This window comes from Electrona antarctica (assembly GCF_951216825.1).
Source record: "Electrona antarctica genome assembly, chromosome: 5".
Lineage (NCBI taxonomy): Eukaryota > Metazoa > Chordata > Actinopteri > Myctophiformes > Myctophidae > Electrona > Electrona antarctica.
This window is the reverse complement of record NC_136810.1, coordinates 14844513-14862961: the sequence shown is the minus strand read 5'-3', so window position 1 is coordinate 14862961 and position 18449 is coordinate 14844513. Positions and strand designations below refer to the sequence as shown.

Below are 18449 nucleotides of genomic sequence, written 5' to 3'. Positions count from 1 at the left end.
CTTTTTTATATCTACACACCAAATCTCTTCAATAGAAATAGCGGATCTACAAACTGCTCAAAACACTTTTTTTGTTGATCGGCTTATTCTTTCCGAATGTTCCTCCCAGAAAAGGAATGCTGGAATTCAATTGATCAGAGCAAAGTTCAACTTAAGTACACTACAGTACAGTAAGGAACAGTAGCCTATACTGTAGCTACCTGGACATGTTTTCATTTGCCCTCTGTTGCTGTGCTCTGTGACCGAGACCGAGTATCTGCATGTAGTGATTACATTATCTCATCGTGTGGTGAATGAATGATATGCCTGTGAAATATCTACCGGTATGTCTATAATACTGTACATTACCCTTGAAAAAGGTTCCTCAGTGCCACAGAAATCTATAGGTATCCAATACCGGTGTAACGTGGGAGGGGTTTGTATGTGTGCTAAAAGTGTTTATTTTGAAAACTGGATTAGCTACTTCCAGAACCAAAAGATGATTATTCACCGAAGACTTCAACAACCACAGATTGTGCCAAGGTTCAACATCACTTTAAGTCAAAAGACTGGAGTGGAGGAAGCAAACATAATGTCCCAAGTCATTTTGTATAGTTCCTCTTTTCTTTTCTTTTTAAATACACCGTGAATGCAACCAGATGTGTCAAGGCAACATAAAACACGTTCTAGTATTTTGAGCTATGTGAGTATTATAAGTTCACGCTAATCCCAGTGGGAACCTGCTTCCCTTCATTGATGCAACAGACAGAGGACAGAGAGAGACAGATCACAGCTAGCTACAGGATGGACTACTTCACTCATACAGGAAGAAGCCAATTCACCAGTTCTAAGGGATGGAGCAAGTAGGGACACACTGGTGGTGCATGGGAAGGTCAATTTCTAGCACGCACGCACGCACGCACGCACGCACGCACGCACGCACGCACGCACGCACGCACGCACGCACGCACGCACGCACGCACGCAGATATTCCCCACATAATTGTAGTACACATTCCAAAGTACGAGACCAAGTAAAGAATGGAATGAAGATCGTAACCTCTGTGTGGATGGACTATGCAACAATCATGATAAGTCACACAATTTTCACACAGAAATAAAAAGCTGATCTACAAGCTCACACCACATTGCATCGCATCACAGCCCCTGATGCTACAACTGTGTCAAAAAACAGCAGTTACTTCAATCAATTCACAAGTTACCTCCAGTCATTAAAGGATGTCGGGGGGGAACCTCCCATCTCCATATTCTAACGTGTTTTTTTTATATTTTTCATATATTTTTTAACTAGTAGCAGATCCCCAAGCGCTCTCCTGATTGAGCTTGATTGAGACTGATTGAGACTGATGCTTCTGGAATTTGAATCGTGAAACGTTAACAGTTTTGGACATTATAATGTTTCCAATCCGACAGAGGCGATTATATTCAAGACAAGTGAACTTGCCTGCTAATGTGTTCCTCCTGCCATCCGCCCCGATGATGACATCAAACTCCAGCTCGTTGACAGGGTGTGTCCTGGGGAGTACTTCAGCCCTCCAGCCGATCCCTGAGAAAAACACATGGCCACATGGAATCAGCCCACAACTGACAACACACACAGCCAACAGCCACTCTGTCTGCAGCTGCACTGCTGACACCATATGCTCTCCTTTAGGCCTGCAACTATGGATCCTTTTCTTAGGGATTATTCTATCGATTACTTTTTTTTAATAATCAAGAAGCGTTATTTTTGTTATATTATTAACCCATTTAGGCCCGACGTCGAAATTTAAAAAATGTCTTCTAAATCCCGAGGTGGTGCTCAATATTTCATGTCAAGGACCCCAAAAATTACATGTAATTGGCCACCATCCCCCATCTGAAAATATGTTGTTCCAGGGACCTCCCAGAGCAAAGATTTGAGTTAAAATGGTTCGCTCTGAAAGAATATCAAAGATGTGTGCCACATTTTCATGATTTTTCAAAAAATAGCAGATCTACAAGCTCGTAGCGCGGCACTCAGTGCCATGCTATGAGCTTGTACATCTGCTATTTTTCAATAGCTAAAGTGTAACATAATGCTTAAAACACCAAAAGGGGTTCTCGCCCTGAATGGGTTAAAATCATTTGAATGCATCAACGTAGGCTTGGGCAATATACCGATATTACCGTTTATCGTGATATTATATATCGATACCGGTAATATCGCGGAGTATATAAATAATACCGAATACCGGTAATATCGCGGAGTATATAAAACACCACTCAATAATACCGAATACCGTCATAATACCGAATACCGTCATAATACCGGGGAATTTTGACTGGGGAGGGGAGGGGAGGGGAAGTTTTGACTGGAGAGGAGAGGAGAGTGGAGGGGAGGGGACATTTTGACTGGAGAGGAGAGGAGAGGAGAGGAGAGGGGAAATTCAGCCCGTCAGTGTGATATATTAATGTTTTATTAATAAAACCGATAATACCGATTATCGCGATATTATTCACGTTATCAATATCGATATCAAAAATCAATATCGCCCAAGCCTACATCAACGACTGTATTAACCACATGTCATGCAATAATAGTGAAAATAGCAGATCAAACGTGTTGTTGTGAGCTTGTGTTGTAAATCAGCTATTTTCACTAGCATTACATGCCGAAAATAGGGATTGATTTTTAATAGATTATCTTGTAAAATTATTGATTATTTTCTCAATTGATGAGTTAGATCAGGGGTGCCCACACCTTTTAGACTTGAGAGCTACTTTCAAAATGACCAGCTCAACCAGATCTACCCACCAAAAATATATATTATCATCACATTGCTGAAAGTATTTACATAGACAAATGCACTTTTTTTTCCTTTTTTGTACTACTGTTGTTTGTGCAAAACATTATTGCAACTATTGCATTGTGGGTTTGAGCTGTCCTTTTTTATGTCAATCCAATGAAGTCACCTGAATTCAAGTGACAGATGCCAAATATTGTTTATTCATTTAATTTAAATTGTATATTTTAAGGGCATCATGTCATGTGGTCTACCTGCACAGCCTGTGTGATCTACTGGTTAATCTAACTGTTAGATTAAGTGCAGCAGACAGTTACACTGGCCATCAGGTGTCACTTACGCTCCGTTTCCTGGTCTTCAGGTGGCTCGATCAAACCCTTGAACTCCACGTTGACGTGGATCTCGATACCGACGAGGAGAGCCACCTTGAGCAGCATGATCTGGAGCTGTCGAATACCTGCAGCAAGAGGAAGTACGGTCAAACCCTGACGCCATGAACTGCATGAGGGACAGTCAAACAGTCAACATCCAACAGATGTTGGACATTGCACAAGTCCATTGCAGAATGAGTCTTCCACAAGATGAGAGCATTTCAGATTTCATGTTTATCCACTCACTGATATGATCGATGGAACCCGCGCAGAACTTCCCGTAGAACTTCTTGCCCCCGAGGCCCCTGAGGTCTTGAATGGTGAAGGGCCAAAGATGAAGGACATTGTTCCTGGAGAAGGCGTCTCTCTTCTCCAGGAGCACCACTTTGGCTCCCAGGAGCCCCAGCTCAATGGCTGTCCGGAGGCCGCATGGCCCTGCACCGATGATCAGACACTGGAGAGGAAGAGAAAACAAATGTTTGGCTACCGTCATATAGCACAGACAGCCATTGGTCATGGGCTATGGTGGGCTTGTAACAAATTTATGAAAGAGAATTGTCAATTTGTTTGCGTTTGTAGGAGGAAAAGCTACAGTAGATGCATAATTTAACCTATTTAGGACGGGAACCCTTTCTGGGGTTTTTACCCTTCAAGACCAGAACCCATTTTTGGGTTCTTGCTGCCATGTACCGTATATATAAGCAGCATAACATTATTGTAACTTTTGAATAAATATGTTTTTAGGCGTTTTTAGAATCAGCCTTAATGGGTTAATGTTTACTTCTTTCCAGCAGCTAGGAATGTATCACTTCATATGTGTGCCTTTGTTATTAAAAAATAAATAAATAAATGTGAGTCTTGAAAATAACGATTCATAAAATAACTTTTTTTTGAAAATAACTTTTTCCAACAAAAATATAATAATGAAATTATAATGTACACTACAGATTAATCATTTACCAAAACAGTTGTTACCATTCAAGGTACAGAGACAGGCACAGTTCAGAGAATCCAGAAACGAGGTTACAATTGAGAAATGTTATGTAACATTTGCAACTTTTCAATAACTGAGATCAGGACAATGTCTACATTGTCCTGAAAACAGGTATGCCAGGCTCAAAAAAAGTCTCACCTTTGAGTTGGCACACGCACGTCCCTTCTTGTACTCCTTTTGGCCGGCCCTCTTGTCCAGTTTGGCCCAAAGGGCCTTGGCCTTCCAGTAGTTGAGCTTGGACTTGAGCTTGTGATAGAAGACCCTGGACTCGCAGGGCTTGAGCTCCAGGTGGTCGCACAGCTCCTGGAAGGCCTTCAGCGTGCCCTTACAGGTGCTGGCATGGACAAAGTTGTCAAACAGGACGTGCGAGCGCTTCGGGCCATCTCCCCCAGCCGCACCGGTGACGCCTCCGTCCCCCATGGTCCAGCCCGACACCGGCGGGCTCCTGAGGGCCCCGTCACCACCAGGCAGGGGTCTGTGGGTGCAGCACCCAGCCCTGGAACTGTCCGTATGCTCTGGACGGGAGGGGGAGCGCTCTTAACTACCAGCTCCTAACATCCTCAGCCTGGCAAGGAGACAAGAAGAACATGGATTGGTTCATCATCCTTTTTTATCCTTATTTCACCTTTCCACAGATACTGTACATAGTCAAATAGTCAATCTACACAATTGTTATTTTCAAAATGTTTGCCTCTTTATAATGTAGAACAATTTAAGAAACATGGGGAGAACATGCAAAGAATTTGCAAACTCCACACAGAAAGACCCATGGCTTATGCCAACCCCGCCTAGGGTATTTATTGGCGCTGATGACGCGGAGGAGAGAACACACCCACAGCATCCCCTTCTAGTTGTGAGGTGACAGCACTACCGACTGCGCCACAGTGAACGCCTTTATCCAAGGCGCTTTACATAGATTGTGCATTACATTCACCCATTCACACACATTCATACACCGATTGCGGCGGAAGCCATGCAAGGTACCAACCAGCACATCGGGAGCGATTTGGGGTTTAGTGTCTTGCCCAAGGACACTTCGACATGTAGACAGGAGGAGCCGGGATTCGAACCGCCGACCCAGGGAACATTGGACGACCTGCTCTACCTCCTGAGCCACACACTAGTGGACCCCTAGTTGAATAGCGTGGCTAATACATGCAGATCATTGACATGAAAAGGTTAGATCTAACCAACCAACATAATAGAGTTACCGGCGAGCACAGAAAGAGATCTGGTCTACCGGCACCAAACAAGAAGCACGCAGCAACAAATAAACATCACAAATCTCTGTGTATAAATAAGCATCACCCCAGACACAGGAACTCACAGCTCCTCATCTCAGAAACACTATGAATGAAAAAGGCAATTGTGTATTCAATCTCACCGGAATCGTTACTGTACTGCAAGCAATTATACGACAGCAAGCAACACAAGGGAGATACAGTGTACAGGGAAGGCCCTGAGCTTGTTTCTTTTTACTTCCCGTCTCATCGATGAATATTTAAGAATTGTTATTTTCCTTTCTATGACCTGCAGCAGCAGTGTAGTGCTGTTCTGCCTTTAATACCCAGGGGGAAATTAAGACATCACTCGTGTAGCACTCGTGTTCTTTGACGTCTATATGTCAGCCCGACCAACAAAACAAATCAGTCTGGCCGTTACATCCATCATTGACTTTTCCGGCTTTATTATAAAAAAGTAAGTATTTTTTACTTTGTGCATACAGTAGTTGTTATTTCCACAGAAAAATGAAAGGAAAGAAGAGAGGGAAGAGAGATCAAAGAAAATATAGATAAGAGATAAGAAGCCTGACGTTGAAATAAATAAAAAGTCTTCTGAAAGAATATATATTCAAAGATTTGTGACACATTTTCACGATTTTTCAAAAATAGTAGACCTACAAGCTCGTAGCACGCCACTCGGTGGCGCGCTATGAGCTTGTAGATCTGCTATTTTTCAATAGCTAAATAATGCTTAGTTAAAACACCAAAACGGGTTCCCGTCCAGAATGTGTTAAAAAAAAAAGGTATGTACTGTACATATTGAATATTTTGAATAGAGCTTAAGTGGTTAAATTACAATAAAATTACTTTTCTTTTTCTCAGACCCAAACATATGGCATCGGTCAGACTCTAGTCAGCTGTCTGCTAAAATTCACTGTGAGAGAAGGTCCTTATAGGCATTCCATCCAGTGCAGAGTGGACAACCTTTAAATGTCAGCCCTGACAACATCATCAATACGAACTGATTGAGTGGATATACAGTAAGGAGATAAAGGTGTAAAGCCTGCCTTATCACTAGTGGTGATGACTGTACAAGCCTTGTTTGAACAGATCATCTTGCTGAATAGCGAGTATCAACAATCATTGCCAAGCTAATTGTCTGCTTCAGAATTCCCCGAGGTGACGAGGCGGAAACTGGCCTTGCCTGTTAGACTTTCACTAACTGTGGCTCAGCAGAATAGCAGAATTATTTGCCTTAAGAAGATTTGAATCTTCCCAGAAGCCAGAACACGACTATGCAAATTAAAGAGAACCTTTCAAGTTTACCTCACAACAAGTGAAAGATGGCTGGCTATTGTATATATTTTAATCAGAAAGTCTGTTTAAGATCTAGTCCTAAAAGTCAAGACAAAGCCTTTAACCAGCCGATTCAGTTCAGTTCATTTTTCACGTGTTAATTATTAATCAGATAAAACATCATTTTGTTTTACAAAAAGGGATCGGGCATTATATTATGTTTTGGGGAGTACTGTAGGTGGTGGGCCTGTGCTCTGTCTCTCAAGGCCCATAATGCATAACAATATGTGATGTGATTTTTATTGGTAAAGCACAGCAATCGATATGATTTTATACCAATCTACAGCCTCTTGTCGGACAGCAATTTCAGAGTTGGTCGTGTTAAGAAAGCATAGAGAAGCATGTGTTTGCTTTAAGTTCTTGTCATGGGATTTGAAATGCAAAAATCATCAGGCAAGCAGTTCCGCATCCACAAGACCAACAGTAGGTTCAGAAAATGATAAATGGTTTATGAAAGATTAACACTAAGGTCTGTCAGCCAACTACTACTAACACACACACACACACACACACACACACACACACACACACACACACACACACACACACACACACACACACACACACACACACACACACACACACACACACACACACACACACACACACACACACACACACACACACACACACACACACAACTTTGGTGTTGACCTCAAAGTGTGCTATGATTAACATACATACCGTATATATTTCTTACCTTACTTTGTTAATTAATTCTTAATTACTTATTTTATTACTGCTGTTGCTACAATGTTGAGGAACCCTCCGAAACCAAATAATTGTACTCTTGTGTACTACTCGTACTGTAGAGATGTAACAAATACAAATATTGACTCTATGAATGCTGACATTGGGAACCATGAAAGGTGTGTCAAACTCCCTCAGCTATGCGTGCATAGCTGCATGGCACGCATGGTGCAGTATGAGTCATTATTACTTAGTTCCTGCCAACTGGTCAAACATAACGTTGGAACAACCTGCCAGTTATTGTCATAAATCAAAAGTGAAGTTTGCTGCTTGGCTAACCTTTGAGACCATGGCCGGCCTCTTTTCATTCTTCTCATTATGGAGCTGTCACGATCAGGAGTATGACATTAGACGAAAATGAATTGTCTTACAAATAATTGTGATTGTGCATTGAACATTCCAGAACATAATAACAGATAAGAAAATACAGTTCTGTTTGGCTTTCAGGCTTTGTCTGACTAATGTAGTGTATGACAAATTACGAAGTGAAACACTGTGAGCTTGGACATCTGCAAGTGTTTGAAATTATTGTGATGCTGATGCTGTATGAACACATGTTGCTCAGTGAGGACCCCCTGGAATACCAATTTGAGAACCACAGTACTAGATAGAGTTCTGTCTCCTGTATTAGCAAAAACAAAAATAGCTTGCACTAGCAAACAATTAAGTGCATCTGTCCTCTCATTATTATTGCTCTAAGTTCACAGCTTAAGTTATCCAACTCACTCTCAACTCAAAAAAAAGATTGTCCTGGCATTCTGCTTTTACACGTATGCCTTACTGTATCAGTAAGTTGCTTTTTCCCCTCATATCCATTTATCCTTTCACAATTGATAATGATGTATTAGTCATATTGCGGAAGTCCATATATCATCATCATCATCCAACATACGAGAGGAACAGAATTTCTGCACAGTAGTCAGAGACATCTTCAATTGTAATGTCATGGCGAATCACATGTCCCATTAAGCCATTTTGTCCTGACGTCGGAATTTTTTTTTTTTTCTGAAATACCTATGTTTCTGTATCAGTGGTGCTCAATATTTCATGTCAAGGGCCCCAAAAATTATCTGTGTTTGGCCACCGACCCCCATCTGAAAATATGTTGTTCCAGGAACCCCTAAGAAGCAAAGATTTGAGTTAAAAACTCACTCTGTAACAATATATATATTCAAAGATTTGCGCCACATTTTCACGACTTTTCAAAAATAGCAGACCTACAAGCTCGTAGCGCGCCACTCGGTGGCGCGCTATGAGCTTGTAGATCTGCTATTTTTCAATAGCTAAAGCATAACATAATGCTTAAAACACCAAAAAGGGGTTCCCGCCCAAAATGTGTTAATGTATTATTTATTATGAAATGATGCTTCTTGAAGGGGAAAAGACTAAGAGGGTGATTAGTTTGAATGCCTGGCAGTCTGCCTCACACGGACAGCAACAACAGAAAAAGCAAAGAACGAAGAAAAGGGAAATGAGAACAATTGCCTGTTGGCCTCAGTATCTGCCAGGTCGTCTCCATGGAACGGGGTCCAGGAAGGCCTGGCTCAGTATCTGCCAGGTCGTCTCCATGGAACGGGGTCCAGGAAGGCCTGGCTCGCTCCGTGGAAAGCAACACAGTCCCCACTAGTCCCAGCGGTCAGTACACCATGAAAGCCACGCAGGTACAGGGGTCAGCGGGCCTCTCTTTCACACCCTGCCAAACTCCTCAGTGCAGTGGAAACAGCCTTCTGTTCTGGGGAGCAGGCCGCACTCTGAAAGTGCAATGGTGTAGCTGTGTGTGTGTGTGTGTGTGTGTGTGTGTGTGTGTGTGTGTGTGTGTGTGTGTGTGTGTGTGTGTGTGTGTGTGTGTCTTTGTTTTTACATCATCAGTATCAGCAATTAATTATGTAGCCAATGTGTCCTATTCCCTCCCACACACACACACATCAGATCTACAAGCCCACAACATGTCACATTGTGAGCTTGTAGAGTCTTTAAAAACTTTTGAATAAGGGTTAGTGGTTAAAGTTTAGTTTTATATGCGTCTAAGGAGCAAAATGTGTGTTTTTTCGTATTTATTTGTTTGCTTATCGTTTACATGTTCTCAAATAGGAACTAAAATAATTAGAACCAGGGGTCATCGCCATGCTAGCTTGTGGTGGAAATATTTTGTCAAAATGTTTTTTTTGCCACGGACATACAAAATGAGTGGACAAAATTATCAGAAACTGATAAAGAGGTAGCTCTGAATGACCATAACAGGTCTGTAACTCTTAGTGTTCAAATGGAACCAAATGGACCCTTATGGGTCGTCATTGCCATAGTGTCTGAAGAAAACCTAGAGACTTGACATTTAGAAATTGGGTCTTATGATCAAAATACGAACATTATAATGGTGTGTAAAAAAAAAAAGAAACAATTGCCACAGACAAGACCAAGTATTTTTGCCACGGACACATTGATGACCCCTAATTAGAACAGATCTTGTATTTTTTGACAAAATATCGGTTGAACTCCAAAATCTGAGCTTGTGTCAGACTCAGACACCAAATGTTGGGCTCGTGTGCGTGCGTGCGTGCGTGCGTGCGTGCGTGCGTGCGTGCGTGCGTGCGTGCGTGCGTGCGTGCCCCACCACAGTAACTTCCATTGCAGACAACACCCTGCCTTTCCCCCCTCTCCCTCCAACCCACAGTCTGTTAGACTCAGGGTTGAAGTGTGTACTGCTCGACTCTCACCTTCCCACTTAAATCAACATACAGTAAAGTCAACGTGCACTGGCTGGATGGCAGCAGCTGTATAAAGCATGTGGGTTCACCTGCTACAGAACACACACACTTCAATAACAACCTGGAAGCCAGGCCGACCAACTTCTGACACTTCAATGGAACGTTTATTTTCACCATGTGGTGACTGGGGAGCTGTGTAGAAAAGGGTCTGTCTGTTGATCTGTCTGTGACCGGACACTGCCAGCATAGGCCACAGACACAGTACCTCCACAATCCACTTAATGTGGTGTGTGTGTGTGTGTGTGTGTGTGTGTGTGTGTATACACCGATGGCGGAATAAACCATGCAAGGCACCAACCTACTCATCAGGAGGCAGGAGCAATTAGGGGTTCAGAGTCTTGCTCAACTTACAAGTCACTTCGACACCAACTCTGGGGGAGCCCGGGATCGAACTGGTTGCAAGGAGTTGCATGGTGAATCATTGCTGTGCTTTGCTGCCACAAATATATTTTATACTTTAATTTGGTAATGAAAGTCAATGGGTCTCTCATTTGGAGTCATACAGTTATAATAGACAACATCTCTGTCTGGTGGAAAGCTCATTATATGTCCAAAACTGTTAATTTTCAGGATTCAAATTCAAAAATAGTGGATCTGCTACTTTTGAGTGATGCTGTAGGACGTTAATTTATGGAAAACAAACACAAAAAGGTTTGAATATGGAAATGCTGTAGGCGGTTTCTGCCCGACAGCAATCTCCATAGATCAGGGGTTCTCAACGTTTTTGGCCGGGGACCCCCGGAAATGCTTTGGCAATGTCTCGGGACCCCCGCCCCGCCCCCCAATATAAATTGACTGCTACAATAACCTTAAACCATTTTGGGCGGGAACCCCTTTTGGTGTTTTAAGCATTGTTATAATTTAGCTATTGAAAAATAGCAGATCTACAAGCTCATAGCGCGCCACTCGCGCTACGAGCTTGTAGGTCTGCTATTTTTGAAAAATCGTGAAAATTTTAAATTAATTTTTTTTTTTTTTTTTGAAAATAATTTGGGGACCCCCTAAAATAATTTGGCGACCCCCCGAGGGGTCGCGACCCACGGGTTGAGAACCCCTGCCATAGATGACTGACATGACAGGAATCAGGATGGCTCAGATCCACATGATTCCATCTCTTTTAGACAAAAAGGCCCCAGTGTAACCACCAGTGAAGGCTACAAGGAATTATACATTTCTTTTCTTACCAGCTCACATTCAATGTCTCATAAAAATGAACGGGGCTGAAGAAAAAGAGTAATGCTTGCTGACTTGCGAGTTCTGTCATGGTTAAATCAATCCATCAAATAAATCAACCGTGCTGCATTAAAGGCCCAGTTACGTTACAGTTCTGCTGTGATAACACCCAGCAAAAGGGAGACATCTCTCTGCCGACCAGAGGAGAGAACAGAGCACATGACCTAGTATAATTAGACCTCTTCTAGTCTACTGCAGAGTGCAGACACTCGCAATGTCCACTGACTGAACAGGAGAGAAACTGCACCACATAGTTCCGTTACGCAGAGCACGGTGGGCTAAAAGTCCTATAATAGGCTAATGATAATAGTCTGAAACGTTGCGATGATTGCAATCCTGAAACATGTTGTGAACTCGTTGTTTCATCATACAACAAAGTACTGTAAAGGCTTAAGTGGTTGAAATGGAAAACAAAATAAAAACAGGTTTGCTTCAGCACAGGCAAACAATCTCATTACGTGTGGACAAGCTGTAGCTTTTTATAGTAGAAGTAGATCTTTCTTAGTAGTACATACCCTCCCTGAATGTTGAATATGTTGATGTCTAGACCACTAAGGTTACTGCTTAGGTGCCGTGATCCCCCCCCCCCCCCCCCCTACCTAAAACATGATTATCAGGTACTAGGAGAACGTTATTCTTTGTTCTGTGTACTGAAGTGTACAGAAAGTGTTAAAATTATGTTTGTATGTGGCCACATCAGTTAATCATGTATGCCTGCACTTTTTTTCCCCCCTCTCTCTGTATAAAATCTGTGTGCCGATAATAGCCGATCTACAAGCTCACATCCAATAGATTTTCGCCTAATGTTCATGCCATAAAGGGACACTGGGGTACTTCATGTGGTTAAATTCAGCTAGCAGAGCACTTCTGGAATTCCTCTTTTTCTGGGGACACTGAGGGAAGCCTCTCTGGTTTCACACAAGCACATGTGTTTATTTTGTCTGGGTGTATTTTCATCTAAGTACAATGGTTTGCTTTTTTATTGCCGGAGTAAAAGTCAAGAGCCCGAAAAAGGAAAAGGGAATGACATGGTTCCCAAAAGACGGTGTCCCGACCCACTCCCTTCCCCTGTCACAATAGGAGAGAAGAGATTACAGAAGGTATGTTGGAGTCAGTCCCAAAATGCAGGGTGGATCTGGTCAGTCAAAACAAACAACTTGAAAGTATGATCTACTACAGTTTAGAAGCACTATATATAAACTATACTTTCCAACCCTAGTAATGGTAAACAATATTACAAACTAGTAGAGGACAGCCGATATCTCTACCATTATTTTACTTTGATGATATCACTTATCAGTATTGGTAAATCAAATTGAGACACTCTTCAAGCTCACAAGGCCTCACAAAAACTGTTCCTCAGGCAAAGTCGTTGTTGTGACTCAAAACGTTGCCTAGTAGTCTGCATGTTTCCAGCCTTCTGTGTTTCTAATAAATGCTGTAAAGGATGCGTATTAAAGGTAGTTAAAGGTTTTTTGCATAAGGCCTATATACAGTGGTCTCCCACCTGATCTTTTTTACTTTGGACCTTTAGTATTTTGGGAACCCTAGGATGCTCCACCTTCTTATGTGGCAAGCTGCGTGCGTGCGTGCGTGCGTGCGTGCGTGCGTGCGTGCGTGCGTGCGTGCGTGCGTGCGTGCGTGCGTGCGTGCGTGCGTCCTTAAATAGCATCTTGTGGGTTCTTGACAGCAGGTCTGGCCTGAGTGATGTTTGAAGAGGACAGGACAGTGAGGTCACCCCCTAGATGAGTGATGTTTGAAGAGGACAGACAGTGAGGACACCCCCTAGATGAATGATGTTTGAAGAGGACAGACAGTGAGGACACCCCCTAGATGAGTGATGTTTGAAGAGGACAGGAGGACAGTGAGGACACCCCCTAGATGAGTGATGTTTGAAGAGGACAGGACAGTGAGGACACCCCCTAGATGAGGGATGTTTGAAGAGGACAGACAGTGAGGACACCCCCTAGATGAGTGATGTTTGAAGAGGACAGACAGTGAGGACACCTCCTAGATGAGTGATGTTTGAAGAGGACAGGACAGTGAGACACCCCTAGATGAGTGATGTTTGAAGAGGACAGGACAGTGAGACACCCCTAGATGAGTGATGTTTGAAGAGGACAGGACAGTGAGGACACCCCCTAGATGAGGGATGTTTGAAGAGGACAGACAGTGAGGACACCCCCTAGATGAGTGATGTTTGCAGAGGACAGGCAGTGAGGACACCTCCTAGATGAGTGATGTTTGAAGAGGACATGACAGTGAGGACACCCCCTAGATGAGTGATGTTTGCAGAGGACAGACAGTGAGGACACCCCTAGATGAGTGATGTTTGAGGAGGACAGGGCAGTGAGGACACCCCCTAGATGAGTGATGTTTTAAGAGGACAGGACAGTGAGGACACCCCCTAGATGAGTGATGTTTTAAGAGGACAGGACAGTGAGGACACCCCCTAGATGAGTGATGTTTTAAGAGGACAGGACAGTGAGGACACCCCCTAGATGAGTGATGTTTGAAGAGGACAGACAGTGAGGACACCCCTAGATGAGTGATGTTTGAGGAGGACAGGGCAGTGAGGTCACCTCCTAGATGAGTGATGTTTGAAGAGGACAGACAGTGAGGAGGACACCTCCTAGATGAGTGATGTTTGAAGAGGACAGGACAGTGAGGACACCCCCTAGATGAGTGATGTTTGAAGAGGACAGACAGTGAGGACACCTCCTAGATGAGTGATGTTTGAAGAGGACAGACAGTGAGGTCACCTCCTAGATGAGTGATGTTTGAAGAGGACAGACAGTGAGGAGGACACCCCCTAAATGAGTGATGTTTGAAGAGGACAGACAGTGAGGACACCCCCTAGATGAGTGATGTTTGAAGAGGACAGACAGTGAGGACACCCCCTAGATGAGTGATGTTTGAAGAGGACAGGACAGTGAGGACACCTCCTAGATGAGTGATGTGTGAAGAGGACAGGACAGTGAGGACACCCCCTAGTAAGTGATGTTTGAAGAGGACAGACAGTGAGGAGGACACCCCCTAGATGAGTGATGTTTGAAGAGGACAGACAGTGAGGACACCTCCTAGATGAGTGATGTTTGAAGAGGACAGGACAGTGAGGACACCCCCTAGATGAGTGATGTTTGAAGAGGACAGACAGTGAGGACACCTCCTAGATGAGTGATGTTTGAAGAGGACAGGACAGTGAGGACACCCCCTAGATGAGTGATGTTTGAAGAGGACAGGACAGTGAGGACACCCCCTAGATGAGTGATGTTTGAAGAGGACAGACAGTGAGGACACCCCCTAGATGAGTGATGTTTGAAGAGGACAGACAGTGAGGACACCCCCTAGATGAGTGATGTTTGAAGAGGACAGGACAGTGAGGACACCCCCTAGATGAGTGATGTTTGAAGAGGACAGGACTAGATCAGGGGTTCTCAACCCGTGGGTCGCAACCCCTCGGGGGGGGTCGCCAAATTATTTTGGGGGGTCCCCAAATTATTTATTTTTTTAAAAGGGGGGGGGGGGGTTATTTTTCTTTTGCAACTGAATGGCTGGAAAAAGGAAATGAAGAGTTTACATATAGTACACATAGTACATGCATACACCTTCCCTAATGTATATCTGGTTTCAGTATTTATTAATGGTGTATTAACACAGTGGATGCGGGAGAGTGATTTCTACGTGGTTCAAATCTCAAACGTCACGTGCGGGAAGCGGATTTCTACATTTACCGCATGTTTTTATTGATTACTTTCAATCGTCTTTCTACACACCCGGGCACTTTATCAACTAGCATCGGATGATAGCACAACACTCCGATCACGTGATCGCAAGGCATTGCCAATCCCGAGGCATTGCCAAAGCATTTCCGGGGGTCCCCGGCCAAAAACGTTGAGAACCCCTGCCCTAGATGAGTGATGTTTGAAGAGGACAGGACAGTGAGGACACCCCCTAGAGATGAAACAAGTAGCCAATATCCCGATCCAATAGCCTCATCTGATCCGTGTCAGTGTGTCAGGGACTTGGCAGAGAGGAGAGGACAGGATGGGATCACTCTCTCTCCACTGTAGGGTGGATTACCTTAAAGTTTACTTTAACCAGAGGTCCAGAACCTCTCATTCATCTAGCTCTTAACACTGCATCAATCTAACGCAGTGGTTCTCAAACATTGTCATGTCAATTGTCATGGACCCCCCAAATTGACATTTGGCCATGGGCGGAAGGAACCCGCCTCCGAAATATGTTGTGCCAGGTTCCAGGGACCCTCAGAAGAGACGAGTTGAGTTAAAACACTTTCCATTTAGACGAAATGGACGATCCACAAGCTCATATAACGGGGTCGTCCCTCGGGACCCCTTCAAGGACCCCTGGGGGGGTTCCCCGAGCCCAAACCCCACTTTGAGAACCACCGATTACATAGCCGTAGTAGTCGACCGGTGGCTTGAATTCTTGGCTCTTTCCTGTTCCCGTGAGTCTTTTATTCTTGACAGTTATTGATCATGTTAAACCTCCCGTTATGCTTTGTGATAGATAATCACTGCAGAGGGCCACGTTACAGTAAGACAGCAAGGGCAGCTGTAGGACAAGGCAGGTGCTGTCTATTCAGGGTATGTCTGTCAGCCGCAAACGGAATTTAACGGATCATAATTGAGACAGATGCCCCATGTTATTATCTTGTTCCCTCTCGCTCTAAAACTTTTCCACCGATGCTTCTTACAGTATGTAAACACCATTTAGGGTTGCCTGGGAGAGTAAAGTTCACTGTTATTATGTTACCGGAGAAGACCTAGACAGTTTCATGTGACAAAACTAGACAACACTATTAACAATTTAACAAAACTACCAAAGTCTGTCATCAGTGTCAGTGACTACAGTGTTACTGTAGTCAAAAATATTTCTTACATCTCGTGTTCTATGATAACATCAGAAAGGAATCTGCTGCATAATCAAATCTAATTTTCCCCTTTCCTAATCCTCTATGTTCCTTTGTTTTTCTTCAGATGGAAGTACTGTTGGCAGAGTGAAGCCTGCAGTCGCCCAGAAACCTCCAGAGAATGGAGCGGAAACAACACGCCCCACAGTCATCATTAACACACCCATCTTCAATGTTATGATGTCACACTGGTGGTCCTCCATGGTGGTGGGAGGCTAGGCTAGCTTGTCTCTCTCTCTATATACCTCTCCATCTCCCCCCCTCTCTCTCTCTCCATCCTCGCCTCTTTGTCTCTCCATGTCTCTCTCTCTCTATATACCTCTATATCTCCCCCTCTCTCCCTCTCCCCTCCTCTCTCTCCATCCTCGCCTCTTTGTCTCTCCAATCTCCATGTCTCTCTCTCTATATACACCTTTCCATCTCCCCCTCTCTCTCTCCTCCTCTCTTTCCATCCTCGCCTCTTTGTCTCTCTATGTCTCTCTCAGGATGGAATATGGAAGATTTAACAAACACTGCCTACCCTGCACTGCACTAACTGCATCTCGTTGATCACCGTCCTTGATTGTGAGTGACATTGAGATTTGACTTTTTCCAAGACCAAAAAAATTAACCATCTGTTCGGGGCAGCGTAGTGATAATTCCCAGTTCCTACAAACACTATTTCGGAACATCCAAGAACAGTTCCATTCTGAGGTTGTGTTAACAAACAAAGTAACACATACAAAACAGACAGGACCAATACAGGCTGGAGCTGGAAAGGTAATAGTAGACATAAATTGGGTGGGGTGGCTGGTTATGGGACAAGTTAGTTTGAACAACATCACTACGAATCACTTCAGTCAGCAAAGACCAAAGGAGAGATCGGCTCCATATTATAGGGCGCCGCGAAACGCATCATGAGAATCAGAATACTATGAACTCTGTGCCACTGCCCTCCTGGCAATCTAGCAATGAGATACAGAAGGGATTACCCTGAGAGTTCCTCTTTCACCACCACCACCACGTCACTGGTTATTATCAATCAAATCGTATCTGTGCAACGGGCGTCTTGGCTAATTACCCTGGAATTCCTTACTGATATGGATGTGGAGCAGCGGGTCAAACTCTGACCTCACAACCACACATCTGGCACAAGTCAGCATTATGATGACAGGCCGTTATGTAGATTAGTTCTCCAGCATCTAGTTGGAACTGCACTTAAGCCAGTACAGTCAGGTACATGAACAAACTGTCAAGAACGAGAAAGAACCAAAGCAAAACACTATTTTTGAATAGACAAAGTATAAAATATGTTTAGTGGTTACACAGATGCTTTCCCGGTTTTAATGGGTTAATCTGGTGATTATATTTAGGATTATTCGATTTAGTTGCAATTAATTTACACCCTAAAACAATGTTTAACAGAGTAAACGGACATCTTGAACATGTCTTTAACGTTACCATTCCCACTCCATAGGAATGGAGACAGTCGTCTGCCTGTTCAAAGGGATAACGGATAATAGCACTCAAAACATTTTGTTGACTGAACGTGGAACTGGCTTCTGGCAAAGACTGTCTGTCTCCTCCTGACCATCTGGCTTTTGCATCTTTCACATTTCTGACAAATGAGCTCTAGTGTTGTAGCGGAGCCGTGTTGAGACCTACGTTTCACTTCCCACGACTCTCATTCTGACAAAGTTCAGTGAATCAGCAGTGCCAGTGTTCGCATTGCAAAACTTTACCGGCGGTGGTGGCTGCCATCACCTCGCCTTCAGCATCACAGGAAAAAACATTCCCTGACCAATTGATAATCAGAAGAACCGTACGAAACAGCATCATGTATACTCTACTACTCAGTCAAATCCACCAGACACTCGCAGCACTGTGATTCACAGGCATATCACATGTACATGTAACATCCTGAGTGGTTCCATGGCTAATCAATCTGGGAACCCTTTTTTCCCCCTTTGTTTTTGCCTCTGGGAGGCATCAACTCCTTTGTTGTGTAGTAACAGGAACTCGGTTTCAAAGTAAAGAAAATTCAAAGTCGTACGATTTGTCACACACGTTACCGCAGT

General features: G+C 43.6%; 1 protein-coding gene across 2 annotated transcripts in view; it reads right to left on the bottom strand.

The window, feature by feature from the left end:
- The window catches only part of mical3a (microtubule associated monooxygenase, calponin and LIM domain containing 3a), a gene marked incomplete at its 3' end in the record, with an annotated part of 95948 nt that overhangs the window by 64280 nt on the left and 13219 nt on the right, over nucleotides 1–18449 (bottom strand). For both annotated transcript variants that reach the window (XM_079501430.1, XM_079501431.1), the window contains exons 2-5: nucleotides 4268–4694; nucleotides 3382–3589; nucleotides 3105–3221; nucleotides 1444–1545 (exon numbers count right to left, since the gene is read on the bottom strand). In XM_079501430.1, coding sequence (XP_079357556.1) covers nucleotides 1444–1545; nucleotides 3105–3221; nucleotides 3382–3589; nucleotides 4268–4549 — 709 coding nt within the window. In that variant the 5' untranslated portion in view covers nucleotides 4550–4694. The remainder of the gene's footprint in view (nucleotides 1–1443; nucleotides 1546–3104; nucleotides 3222–3381; nucleotides 3590–4267; nucleotides 4695–18449) is intronic.